A 14,459-nucleotide genomic window follows, 5' to 3' on the forward strand; every position below is an offset into this window, starting at 1 on the left:
TTAATTAGCTGTTGGGAAGGGGGAAAGGCTCAAAACTCTGCTGGAAAGAAAAGCTTGCCTCGCAAGTCACACACACACACACACACACCATGTAACTGAATTACTTTTTTTTTTGCAATCTGACCGTATCCTACAATTTAATCCCTTCCTCTGTTGCTCGGAGTCCAGCATTAAGGACCTGGTTGGCAATGAAGGATAAGGCTCGGAATAATTTGTGGTTTTCTGGGGGAACCTGGAAATGTATCAGGGGCTGAATCAGGGTGAAGATCTGTCCTGGTCAACAAGCTTCCTTGGAAGGCAGCTCATCTTATCATTACTAATCTTCCTTTGCAAAACACAAGGAGTATTGGCTGTGCATCGGCGCATTCAGAATTCGCTTGAGCAACCAGGAGGCCAGAACAACACTCCATGTAAATTGGCCATGATCCCTAAACCACGCCCCAGAATCCTCTGCAGGATATAGAGTCTCTGCAATGGAAGGGCAGGTCTTCTTCAGCAGAGAAGTCAATGTGGCAAAGGTTCCCTGGTGGCTGAAGTCCACATCTCTCCTCTTTTATACTTTTTTTTTTTTTTACTCTTTTAAGACTTTAACCCAGTCTTCACGAAGGCGCTACATCTGCACTGCACAACTTAGCAGTGAACCTCAATCTGGTGTCAAGTAGAGAACTGATGGAACTGAACGAGAAAAAGAAATGTCCCAGAAGCGTGTCTCTAAGGGAAATAATTTAACACATTCTCCTGTTTTAAGAAAGCACTCCAAGTACTGCTTCTTTCAAAAGCGTCGCCTAAGATGTCCACCAGGAATATATGTTGGTCAAACAGGACTATGCACAGGGAATGAATAGGACAACCTGTTGACAGGTGGGGTTAGGGATGAGAGAGGGGAAAGACCATGAGAGAGAGATTTGCCCTTCCTAAAGAGACCAGAGTGGCCATACTAATAATGATTTACTCAGTTTATAGGCAAACTCGGCCCTCCAGATGTTTTGAAACTACAATTCCCATCATCCCTGACCACTGGGTCCTGTTAGCTAGGGATGATGGGAGTTGTAACCCCAAAACATCTGGAGGGCTGAGTTTGCCTGGTTTATATCCTGCCCTTTCTCCTGAGTGAGTGGTGCCACAGCAAGAATTCATACAGGATTTGTCTATATAAACGAGGACCTGATCTCAGCTACAATCTAGTAAAGATTTTGGGTCTCAGATTCCAGGAAGAGACCTTAGCTGCAACTCTACGTTCACTTGGGAGTAAGCCCCACAGAATATAATAGGACCTACTTCCAAGTAAGTTTACATAAGCACTGTTAAGAGCACACATTACTTTGTCCCACTGAAGCCAATTAAACCCGGAAGTGCTCAGCTTTTGTCAGGATTCAACCCATTATAATGCCTGAGGCAGCAGTCTTCAAAGCTAAGGTCTAAGTAGTAAATAAACAGAGTGGGACTTATTTGCAAGCAAACATGGACAGGATTGTTCCATGGTCAATGCAGAGTTTACTCTTGTGTATCTAACTGTCTTGTACCGCATGCTAGCACCATTTCCATTACTGCCTCTGAAAGAGATTAACCTGTGAAATTTTGTGTTGAATTAAAATTAAGTTTGAAAGGACTTCCGGCGGCGACGCCATCGCGGGCGGTCATGGGTTGCCTCGGCTGCGAGGCGACCCAGTCCGTCCCGGGGGTTGGAGCCCCGCTACCGCAAAGCGGGGCTCCGGTGGGGTGCGGGAAGAGCGTCCCTCACCTCGGGCTCCCCGGCGGGCCCATTATGGCTCTGAACCCTTCCCTCGTTCCCCCTGTAAAGGGGGAGTGGGGGTGAAGGGACAACAGAGCCGGGCTATAGGGGATATGCCCCAACCGGGACGTGGAGCGGCGGCCGCCGCTCGCGGTGAGCGACATCGTTCTCCCTGAAGAGGAAAATAAAAAGGAAAGCCCGGTGGTCGTGAGTACTGGATTGGATTAACTTTTTGACATTTAGCGATCTGGGAGGTATTATGGAAAGGAAGCCTGCCTCCCTCCCTTCGGTGGCAAGAAAATAACTGTTTTAAATGACTGCTGCTACAATGATGGTTACAATGTTCTGATTTATTGAGGAGTGAGACTGTTTAGATCTCCCTTTGGGGACTAAGAAGATGGAGAATATCTCTGTTTAAAGTTATGCTCTTTGCGCCCTGGCTTCAGGGAAAATGGCTGCGAAAGTTTGAGACTGTGTGGAAAACTACTGGCACTAAGATGGAAAATCACTGGAATTGAAACTGAAATTTGATACCTATGATTTGGTACCCTGATGCTCGATGCAAGGAATATTGTGGACTATGTTGGGATCCGTGGACTTATAAGAAAAGAGGACAATCTGAGGAGTGGTTCCGGAATAAGGTGGAGAAAGAAAATGGTTAGAAGGGGGATAGGGTGAACTGTATTAATGGTAAAACATAAATGGTTTATCATGGTACCCTGAAGCCGGCGTGTCAAGATTTTCAGTCTTTTTTGGAATTAGAAAAGGGATATTTTGACTTTTTTGTTATTAGCAGCAGTTTAAGTGAAAGAAGATATTTGTTATGACTCGATCCAAGAATAATATGTTAAGATATGGAATTTTGTTATTAATCATTATGAAGTTATGGTATGATTTGATTTTATTCAAGTTAAGAAGTGAGATATTATTATAAACTAAAAAATAAGATCTTAGGTAGAATGTTTAGTTCTGTTTTAAATGAATTTAATTTTTAGAGATGTGAAGTTATTAAAGTAGAATTTGGATTTGAAACCGAAGGAGAGAAGGCAGGGGAAGTCAATTGTTAAAGATTCAAACAAGAAGTTTTTTTTTTTTTGTATTCAAACAAGAAAAAGAATCTTTGGTATGTTTGTATTTGTTTTGATATAATTGTGGGTGGGTTGTGTCTGGGTTAATGTTGGTGTAGGTGTTGGATTGTTTTTTGTTCTGAAAAAAAACCAATAAATTCTTTATTAAAAAAAATTAAGTTTGAAAGGGCACCACTTGATTATTATTATATATATTTTTTTTTTTTAAAAAAAAAAAAGCGGAACTAGTCACAGATCATTTTCTGTAACCCATGAGAATGGCAGAACCGTTACTCTTGAAGACAGAACACGGCTGAAAGTTATCGCAGCAGACTTTATTTTTCCTGTTCGGTTCCGACATTCAAAATCCACCACTCTTTTGTGGTTCAACTCGTCTTCCTTGTCATTTTGAGCTAGGTAAGATGGTGGAGCCATCGGTGTGGTGAGATGCAGACAAAGCTCTCGTACCTTTCAATAGCTAGGCAGAAAAGGGAATTTCAGCAGCGGGAGCTCAAAGAGCCACAAAACACAGATTTTTTTTTTTTGCTCTAGGCAACAGCATTCCAACTGGTAGTGCCTCCCCCCCAATTTAAAATGGGATGAGGTTTGAGTATGAGCAGGAACACTGCCAACTCCGCTCTCATCCTGTCCTCAGCTATGGTATATTGAGCTAGATTCCAGCAACAGAGAAAATTCCCTCTCAATGTTAGAACTCCAGTTTTACAAAACGTGTTTATGCTTCAATTAGAAAGGGGTGTTTTTGTGTGTGTGTTTTTTTTGGGGGGGGGGATTACAGCATAGTTTACATTTTAACTAGCAGACTCAGGGGGAGGAGAAACTGCAGTATCCTTTGCCTTTGCGAAAGGTACAAGTCGTGTCCCAGCCGCTGCCATCCCCCAGATCCGTATTACATAAGACAGATACACAAAAAGTTTCAGTACACATTATCACTAGCTGCACCGGGAATGCCACACACACACACACGCACACAAACAGGTGGTGTGCATTTGATACCAGAACCTGAGCTGGGCCTGAACATATAGATCAAGCAGGCTACGAACCACACCAACATCAGATTCCCACAGCCCCCTTTCCATTCTCCAGACAGCTGATCGATACAGCACACTCAATACAGTTGAATCGGGGGCAAAAAAAAAAAATCCACACAGAATTAGATTGTACTGGTGTTGAACCAGCTTAGTGTTTCGATATTCTAAATCCTTCCTTTTTAAAGCAATATTAAGTTTAGCTTATAGTAAGAGGTTTAACATTATGTATCAGATCCATCCTTGTTATTTAAGCTCCTGGCAGTTGCTTAACAGTTCATATTTTGCAAATATTTTGCACTTGTAAAACGTTTTAGGGGGAGGAAGCGTGATCTGTTTTGGATTCTCAGTGCATCACATCTGTGTGAACAATAACAAAAGTGATTGAATGGCTAGCTCATTATGTGAAGCCAAGGTGGCGAACTTTTTTCTGAGAGGTATTTTAAAAAGATGGTTCAATTTTTAAATGTGCCATATTAAAACTGTCCAAAAGTTAAGATGGTTGCTACTTTTCCCAGCTGATTTCTAGAAAATCCTTTTGTAAGAAAACATTATAAGCTGATCTGCATATTTACAAAATCTTTGTCATAGCAAACATGCAACTTACAGAACATTTTGTTCTATGGCTATTTATGAATTTATATATATATATATATATATTTCATCTCCACAGAAAAAAAAACTTTTTTAATATAAAATATAACAAGTAATAAAACATCCAGTAAAATTCTGACAGAAAATAAATGGTGGCTTGTCCTCTTAGATTCACTTAGCTGTAAATTAAATTAGTTTTCCTAAACACTGCTTACCACAGCAAGAGTGTCTTGGTCAGGGCCCCAAAAACATAAGATTCCAGAGCTTTTGAGACATAATACTTACATTTAGGGACACCTCGTCATGTTATATTTTGCAGACGTGAGCTGGGGCATTTCTATACATCATAGTTAATTGGTATGGAGCTGATTAAAGTGTCATAGCTTTCCTCAAAGGAATCCTGAGGAGCATCGTCTGATCTGTCACAGAATCCCCCATCACAAAACAGTACCCAAGAGTCCCCAGGAAGAAGGTTATGGGCATTAAATACCTGTGGTGCAGATACGTTCATAGACACTTGTTTATATCCACAGACAAGAAGAGATTGCCAGACAGCACTGGCTGTTTCTGTACTTCACAGTAACCCATAAATCAGAGCTGGATCATGAATGAGCAGTCGCTGTCTGTGTGTGTGTTTCTTGACTGCTCCTCAACTGGCGCATGTGGGAACAACACAAACCTGGCTTATTGTGCCACCTGAAGCTGGGACCATGGTTTGCAGGAACAAACCATGGTTCTGGGTTTGGAAAACATGCCAAGCCAAGGTCTGCGGTTTGTTTCTTCTGCTCACGCAAGCGGAGTGGTGAAGCAGCAGTAGCTGGGAATCAGGCATGGCCACATTTTGCTTGTTCGCGGCTTACTGTGATGTGTGAATGTAAGTCGTCATGTGGTGTAACAGGTAACGGCAAAACCCTGGCTTCCCGACACATGTGATTAGCCAAAATCTGAGAAATGGCTCCCATGACTGCACAGAAACCACACGCTTGTGCAACCTGTTCTGGCAAAATGTTTTTGCCTATGTATATATGAAACCGATTAATCCTATCTGCAAAATATAGACCATGGTAGGGAGCCCTGAGATGACATCTGGGGGGGGGGCTGAAGTCAAATTCGTGAAGAGTAAGTCACGTGGCCGTAACATGGTAAAAGCATCAGTACTGTGACACAGTGTCTTCCCTGTTTCCTCATAAATATACAAAATATACACTTCCAGTTTCTTTCACAATTTTTCCTCTTTTAAAAATGGAGAGCAGTTCGTATGTAGTCAAGACACTTAAGCTAATTCTAACTGAACGTATATATACTTTAATCGAGTCACTAGGAAGTTGCATAGATACCAAGAGCCTCATGGACAAGTCCAGCCTAGTTCTGATGTCTCTTCATGTGCAGAGCCAAGTGGTCAGACCGAGAAAAGCTGCGACTGCACACGGCGCACTGGAAAGGTTTGGCCCCAGTGTGCTTTCTGTAGTGGCGGGTCAACTCGTCGGAGCGAGCAAATCTCCAGTCGCATCCTTCCCATGTGCATTTGTATGGCTTCTCTCCTGGAAACAACAAAAGGAAAAGCACACAAAAAAATTAGTCACCACTCAGTCAAATACCACTAGCCAAATTCAGATCCAACTGACAATTGATGGAGAGCTAGCACATCAGCGAGACAGCTACGGCAACCTGCTTCCTTGTGTGTTAGGCTTCCAGGTGCCGGGATATATCCACGTGGTAGAACAGTCAATAATCTGGTGCTCCCACTTGCGGTGCAATGTGGGGCGGTCGACCACTCTGTTTTGCACCGTGTGTGGACTGATGCTCAGGGCTTCTTTTGCAGCATGGGAGGTGCTGCAGGGCTCCCACTTCTCACATGGCTAGAGTCGTATCAGAAGCCTCCAGCTTGAAACTGGGACACCCCAAAAGTGCGAGAAAGAGAGGCAGCAAGGACTCCTCCTCCGTGTTCGGGGACATCTGGCATTCTTCAAGGAGAACGGGAAGGAAGCCTCAGCTTCCACACTACCAACCCACCCATAAATTTCTTGAAGTCCTCAAGTGTCTTTTCACAACTAGCCATGTGCAATTATGAGTACATTTAGCCAGGCAGAGGGCAACACAAGAACCATCCTGCTGGATCAAACCAAAGGTCATAGAATCATAGAACCATAGAGTTGGAAGAAGAAGAAGAAGAAGAAGAAGAAGAAGAAGAAGAAGAAGAAGAAGAAGAAGAAGAAGAGGAGGAGTAGTTTGGATTTGATATCCCGCTTTATCACTACCCAAAGGCGTCTCAAAGCGGCTAATATTCTCCTTTCTCTTCCTCCCCCACAACAAACACTCTGTGAGGTGAGTGGGGCTGGCAGACTTCAGAGAAGTATGACTAGAGATGTAAATTTTTTTGGAAAAATTGAAAAAAATGCTACAGTAGCACTTCTTTTTTCTTTTCCAGATTGAAAGTCATTCTGTTACTAGCAGTTGTAATACTTTGTTACCTTTCTTTCTTTGTTTGTTAAACAAAATGAATTAATAAAAATTAAATAAAAAAAGAAAGTCATTCTGTTACTTTAGAAACATAAAATATAACTACAGACAATTTTAATGGGCATAATTTCCCCTTCTCATCTCTAAGTGTGACTAGCCCAAGGTCACCCAGCAGCTGCATGTGGAGGAGCGGGGATGCGAACCCAGTTCACCAGATTATGAGTCTACCACTCTTAACCACTGCGCCACACTAGAAGGGACCCCAAGGATCATCTAGTGCAGGAATCTAAGCTAAAGCATCCATGGCAGATGGCCACCCAACCTCTGCTTAAAAACCTATCCAGGAAGGAGAGTCCACAACCTCCAGAGGCAGACCGTTCCACTGTTGAATAGCTCTTACTGTAAGAAAGTTTTTTCCGGATGTTTATGTCTATGCCACGCAGCCAATGAAGTGCCTACGACGAGGCCGCAATGCAAGGTATCATGACAACAGTCCTACTTTACTAGCTCTCACAATCTCTATCAAAACAAAATAAAAATTAATTCCTTCCAGTAGCACCTTAGAGACCAACTAAGCTTGTTCTTGGTATGAGCTTTCGTGTGCATGCACACGAAAGCTCATACCAAGAACAAACTTAGTTGGTCTCTAAGGTGCTACTGGAAGGATTTTTTTTTAACTATGGCAGACCAACACACCTACCTACCTGTAACCATCTCTATCAAGACATACACAAATGTACACATGGAATGCCTCTACAGCCACCGATTTTTAATCGTTTCATTGTCTCCTGTGTAAATGAGAGAGCCATGAGTGACAACAGGCTTCAAATCTCATCTTCACTACGGACTCTGTGAAAGCAGCACGACACCTGAGAACTGGGGTGCAGACGCCTTGAAGCTAACTCTTGCACAGGGCTGCATCAAAAGCAAGCAAGACTGTAAAAAAATGTGCTAAAACACTTCTTAGAAATATCTAGATGACAGTCTTACGACCTCAAGATCAGGGACAGGTGTACATTATTCCAGTTATGTATACAGACATCAGAGATGTCCATCATACAGTTTAGCCCAAAAATGTACACTAGAATTGCAGGGATCAACCCAGAAGAAAGTTTACTTACTGAACATTTCAAGGAAGGCTGTGGAGATAAAGGTACAGCAAGGCAGAAGAGGAGGAATGAGGGAGGGAGGAGAGAAAGAACAAACAACATTAAAAGACAAGTATTACCAAAAGAGAAGTACGCCTTCCAGAAAAGTAGACGTAAACACAAAGTCCACAATCCAGCTAAAATATTCTAGTAGCACCTTAGAGACTCAGTTGGTCTCTAAGGTGCTACTAGAAAGAATTTTCGATTTTGTTTCAGCTAAAATATGTTATGACTAAATCCAATTGAAACCAGTGAAACTTGCGAGTTTCATAGGCCCCATTGAAAGCAATGGGACTTAAGTTAGCTACAACTTTCAAAAAAAAACTTGTTCCGCCGGTTCAGTCACAGCAAATTCTCGCTGAATTGTGTGGTTTGCGTTTACATCCACTTTTCTGGCAGGTGTACTTCTCCCTTGGTATTGTGTAGAAAGAAAGGATGCGATGAAGTGGAACAAGGAGAGCAGAATTTGTTTAACTAGGAACCAAGGAAAAGGGCACAAAAACTATGTACTCATTAGTCAACGGAAGGCCTTTGTCTGTAGGACTTTTCAAAGCTTTTTCTTCCCCTCCTGCAATCTAGAGACTTGTCTCAGTATGTGAAAAGCCAGATTCTCAAGCAAACCAGTTCTGGGCCTGATTTGACGCCCAAAACCTTTTTTTCCTGCAGCAATAGATTAGAAAGTGGGATTCATCCAGCCAAAAGTATACTTTTAACAGGAAGAATCAGCTCCAAAATGTTTCTGATTGATGGCCGACTGTTAGCAACGCAAGTAGCCGGCTATTCTGAGGTGACAAGTACCTGCAATTCCCAGTGACTTCAACTGGCACGTATGATACTTAACACCTCCAAAATTTTGACCACAGATTTATGTAAGTGCCCAATATAGATTTAATTGCACGGCTTTACACAGTCCCTTTGGAACATGTTGTCGCAGATAGCTAAATATATGGCCATTAATTTAGTACCCTAAGTGGGGTATTTTTAAGCACACCTATAAAAATTTGTAACTATTTTTGTTGAAATTATGAGAAGAGTATTCATAGAAAGTTAGGCCAGGGAAAAAAGATTTTTCCTCTTAAGTATGAAGGGATCTGTTCCAGGGAAGTTTTATTTATGTGGCCAAACCTTAGTCATTTAAAAGATCAGGATCATTTCTATAGCTTCTGTTGTACATTACACAAAAGTGAACAGAGATTGTGAAAGGCTTTTTTCTACTATGCAATTATCATCTTAGGGTGTGATCTGACAGCAGTCACAGTGTTTCTTAAACTTCGAGTCTCCAGCTGCTGTCGGACTACGATTCCCATCATCCCTAGGCTAGCAGGACCAGTGGTCAGTTGGGAGTTGTAGTCCAACCACCGTTGGAGACTCAAGTTTGAGAAAACCAGCAAGATCTGCCAAGGTGAGCAGGTTAGGATCCAGCAGATCTCTTGGCTGTGCAGGAGGTTCCTGACACAGGTGGGCTACGCTGGCATAACTCCCTCATCCTCAGCTCAGTGGAAGATATACCAGTTTATTCCACCCATCCTGCCACAGCCAGCACCCAGCTGGCTGAGCTGAACAGGAAGGGTCTGAAGTGAGCATAAGCCTGAAAAATGGGATGTTTTATGGATGGGATTGGGAACGGGGAGGAATAGGCTGGATCCTAAGTCTTGGGTAAGTGACCTGGTAACCCAGCGCAAGTTAAGTTGGCCAAAAGGATGGTGTAACTCTAACACTATTTCCAAGGTTCATTTCTCCTCTGCCAGGCTTGGGCCAGCTCAGACATGAGCTCTCTCGCTTTACACCAGCTTCTTGTGTGTAGGATTGATCCCTCGGGTTTGGGTTCTCACAACAGCGCAGGGAACAATAAATCTCTGTGAAAGTGCGAGAATCACAAGACGGCCGTTTTCGTCCAGCCAAATAACTGCCTCCACGCTAAAAACTAGCATGCAAAGAAGGCAACAGGAAGGAGGCCAGGCTAACACCGGAGAGGGCAGATTTCAAAGTATGGAGAATGTTTCGAATGGAGCAGCATTCAGCGGTGCGAGATGCCTTGCGGTCTGAAGCAGCACATCCTACAAGCAAGTTCCCCATTTCTGGTGTTTGGGAGGACTCAGCCACAAGTAGCCACAGAAAGGACATTCCCCAAAGTTCCCTACTTTTTCAGGGTAGACCCCTTCTTTGCCCTCACTGGGTACAGCCTGTGTTCCTCACACCAGATACAGGAGACAGAAAAGGGCACGGGTGGGAGGAGGAGGAGGCGAAAGAGGGAATGAATATGCGCAAATTCAGTTACATGCATGTGTACACAGGTTAATCCAACTTTGGTCAGTGGGACTTATTTCCATCTAACAGTTACAGGTGGGTAGCCGTGTTGGTCTGCCATAGTCAAAACAAAATAAAAAATTCTTTCCAGTAGCACCTTAGAGACCAACCGAGTTTGTTCCTGGTATGAGCTTTTGGTATCTGAAGAAGTGTGCATGCACACGAAAGCTCATACCAGGAACAAACTCAGTTGGTCTCTAAGGTGCTACTGGAAAGAATTTTTTATTTTGTTCCATCTAACAGTGTTCAGGTTTGATATATTGGTTGGGGATGAAAAACTACAGGATAAAACCTCAATTCTTATAGAAAAGGCAATTTATTTCTTTAGGGGTAGGAAACAGCAGGGCAGGCATCGGACAAAGAAACGCTATCGCCCTGATTTTCTCTGTCCTGGATGACTCAACTAAATTATTGTTCTTCAATATGGCGGCTGCTCACGCTGGTGTCCTAGGACTCCGAAACACTGGATGATTCGTGGATGTTCCCACCTGTGGGGAAACTGCTCCCACCATTCAGAGGCACAAGAGGAGTTTCTCTCATTCCTACGGTAGGAACACCAGAGAAGCAGCCAAACAGAGTTCAGACGTTTGCATCCTCGACACAAAGACAACGTGTTGCAATGTGAAGTGCAATTCTCTATACGACACAGCACAAAAATCCTGAGCAAGGTCGCCAGTTAATATTCTGCAAGCAAATTGCACCTCAGAGAAGCCACCAAAATTATGCAGCTGCTTTTGGACAAGGCGTTCTCCAGCATTTTCGGTGCTAGAACAGCGTTTTCTCAAGCTGCCAATAAGAGAGACACACTCTGAATTGTTAAAAGCAAACCTTGCCAGGTTTGGAAGTTAAGTACGCCTCTGATTTTGAGTGGATAAGAAGGACTTTTCTTCGGAAAGGTCCGGCCTGTGTATCTGATTGTGACATTAATAAATTATTATTATTATTTGTTTATTAATTACTACTACTACTACTACTACTACTACTACTATGGATAGTCATGTGCAGGCCAGAATCCACCACCACCCCTCCCCAAAAAAACCCCACACAGAGGCTGAAAGCAACCAAGACCAGAGCAGTGAACTGTCCATAGGAAGCCTCTTCCACAGATGGACATCACAGATGCTTTTGATTCTTAGAGAGGAAGAACATGATTTGGGGATTACTGAGCTAAAGCCACATAAAATACGAAGGCAGCCAATGTTCGCCTGCCGTGCCAATAATTAAAACCTCCATTGCACCAAGTGGGAAAAAGAGCGGAAGTGTGTTTGTGAGCAGAGTCGACCGCAAAATGGAGTCCAACATGCGATGGAGAGGAGGGACTACAACACTGAACTACAGAATTCTAGACCAGGGGTGGCCAACTTCCAAGAGACTGTGATCTACTCAGAGTTAAAAACTGGCAGTGATCTGCCCCCTTTTGGGGGGGTTCATGTAAAAGTTGTTGAGCTTCTTTGGGGAAGAGGAAAGCGACATTGAGCTTTTCTTTTTAGGAAGGAAAGCCCTATGTTTGGTGGTTCAGGTCATTTTAGGGGTGCAGGGCAAAGACGTTGAGTGTTTTTTAGGGGAGCCAAAGTTTTTTTTAGCTTCTTTGGGGGCAGCCACTGATCTACTGGTGATCTACCACAGACGTCCAGTGATCTACTGATAGATCATGATCTACCTGTTGGACATGCCTATTCTAGACCTTTGAAAGCACTGTGGACCTCTGTGTATTGTTTTTAACTAACCAGGGCTAGTTCTCACCAAGCTGTTCCACTTTAGAAAACGGGGGCAGGTTTGCAGAATTCAATGCTTCTTCATACGAGAAAATTCCCTCTGATGAGGAAACAACATGCTATGGAGAAGGGTTTTTAGCCTTCTGGAAAACCTGGTTTGTCATCTTTTCCCATTTTTAGGAGGAGTTGGGGGGTGGAAATTCTGTCCTAGGACACCCTAGCCCAGACATGGGGTTTTCAGCTCAGTGAAAGGTGGGCCTTAGTTTGTCTGAATTCCCACTTATATGGCGACCACAGAAACAAGATCCCAGGGTATTGTGATGACTCATAGCAACTGTTTGTTTATATATATATAAAAGAATACTTACATACAAGCCTGCTATACATATAAAACAAACGGTAATTCTGTTTAAAGCCATGTATACAATACATATTGCCAGATAAGAGTGAAGTACAATATGTATTCCTTGACTCGTGTAAGTAACAGCATTTTCCTAAAAGTAGGATGGAAAACACTATGAAAGATCAGGTGAATATTTAGGTAGGTGAAATGAAACATCTAAGAGCTTTTGAGAAAAAGCAGAAGAACACCACTCACATATCTGCACATACTTCTCGGCCATTTAGCCAAGAGAAAAATTTGACCCAAGTTCCACATACAAAAAACTGTTTCAAGTTATTTTAAAACTTATTCCATTTCTTTGCTGTGCTGAGCTTTAAGGGGCAGAGGAATCCGAGGTTAACAAGATTTGTTTGCTTAAAAAGCAGAGAGACACTGAACCCTTTATTCGCTATTTTTATGGGTTACGCAGTAATGCAAGCCTAATGACTGCACAAAATACAGAAGCTGCAAAGTTTCAGAAAAATAGTTGATTCTTCTCCAGAAAATTTAGAATGAACATCGAGAGGCTGTGAAACCCAAGAATGCCATCAGTCATCAAATACAACCGTGCTTGGAACATGGTCTCTGTATTAAAACAGCTATTTCACTGTAAAAAGGGATATTTAAAAAGAAAGAAAAAAAAGTCTCTAAAGTACCAGCAGAACTCCTCCACTTCAGAGCAGCTTCCACAGAATTTGTTAAAATGTCAACACCGCTCAACTAAAACAGCATGGAGGAAACTGGTACCAAGTTCTGGCGAAGCAGCAACACTCCAGCCCTTTCTTCCCAAGCCAGAAATATTATACACATCACTTCTGGGAAAACAGAACTGCTTTCCTTTTAAGTTATGTTTCAAACAGGAGGATTCCCCCCCCTCTTGCTCTCTTCATAACTTTAATTGGATTTTTGCATCATCTCGCAGATTTCAAATATTTTGTTAGGCGCGAGTTGATCACCCAGTGTATTTTAAGCCCTTGAAATTGCTCATAGGCATCCCGTCTTGCAAGTAGATTTATTTACTTTTATTTTTTAAAGAATACAAAAAACACAGTTTGGAAAGCATGTGGAATACATTTATGTTAAACTGTTGGTTGAACACCAACATTTGGTTTGGAATCACTTTAGAACAAGACCGCACAGTACAAGATAAGAAAAGGAAACTCAGAAAAATAATAACCATCTACTTTCTCCTTATTGAGCGACTACGGGTGCTACAAATAAAACACATCTTTCTTTTGATGTGCCCTGAAGATGAATGCTGAAGACTACAGCGTCGTCCCACATCCAGATCTTCCATTTCCATGCAGTATCCAACCCTAAAGCCCAAAAATATCTTCTTGGTGCCACAGAACTACCCCGTGCTCAGTTTCAGCTTCTGAACCATGCTGAGATAGACTAAAAATACGTTACATGCTTTTGCCCTGTAAATGATATCACAATTTCTGCTAGGATGTTGTTTTATCAACAATGGATGTTGTCATGGGTGCTAGAATTCAAAATTAGGAGAAGCAAAGTGAAATTCTAACTTTGGGGTGAAATGTCAGGTGTTTCTGCGTTCTTCTGCTCCCAAGATTGCATTTCTAGGAAATTTCTGTTGTGTAGTTTTGGTCTTTGCATTTTTTGGCACAAACGAAAGATGGGAAACTGGAACGCAGATAGTGGAAGTGGGGAAAATATCAGGTACTTCTGGGGTAAAGGAATGCAGAGGCCAGGAAAAGGTTCCAGCTCAGCTTCTCTTCTCCCAACTATGAGGGCTGACTTTTGAAATAAGGTGTGCTTCTAATCTAGATTTAGAGAGAGGCTTTGTGGGGAGGCGGCGGAAGAGGCAGAGTTCTGGGAAAGACAAGAGGGGCGATTAGGGGTGCCCAGCTTAAAGAGCACAGAAAACTCATTTGGGAAGTGTATGGTCAAGTCCCCTTATTTCAGATCCCAAGATCAACTTTTTTAAAAGTAGGGCTGACAACTTCCCTTCGCTTTTCAGTTAGATTAAAGGTAAAGGTAAAGGGAC

At 42.5% G+C, this 14,459-nt stretch overlaps 1 protein-coding gene across 1 annotated transcript in view; it reads right to left on the reverse strand.

The window, feature by feature from the left end:
• Positions 1–4,276: 4,276 nt before the first annotated feature.
• The window catches only part of KLF5 (Kruppel like factor 5), a 33,005-nt gene continuing 22,822 nt past the window's right edge, over positions 4,277–14,459 (reverse strand). The window contains exon 4 of the mRNA XM_033147974.1: positions 4,277–5,980. Coding sequence (XP_033003865.1) covers positions 5,802–5,980 — 179 coding nt within the window. The 3' untranslated portion in view covers positions 4,277–5,801. The remainder of the gene's footprint in view (positions 5,981–14,459) is intronic.

Source organism: Lacerta agilis, chromosome 4, assembly GCF_009819535.1.
Source record: "Lacerta agilis isolate rLacAgi1 chromosome 4, rLacAgi1.pri, whole genome shotgun sequence".
NCBI classification, from domain to species: domain Eukaryota; kingdom Metazoa; phylum Chordata; class Lepidosauria; order Squamata; family Lacertidae; genus Lacerta; species Lacerta agilis.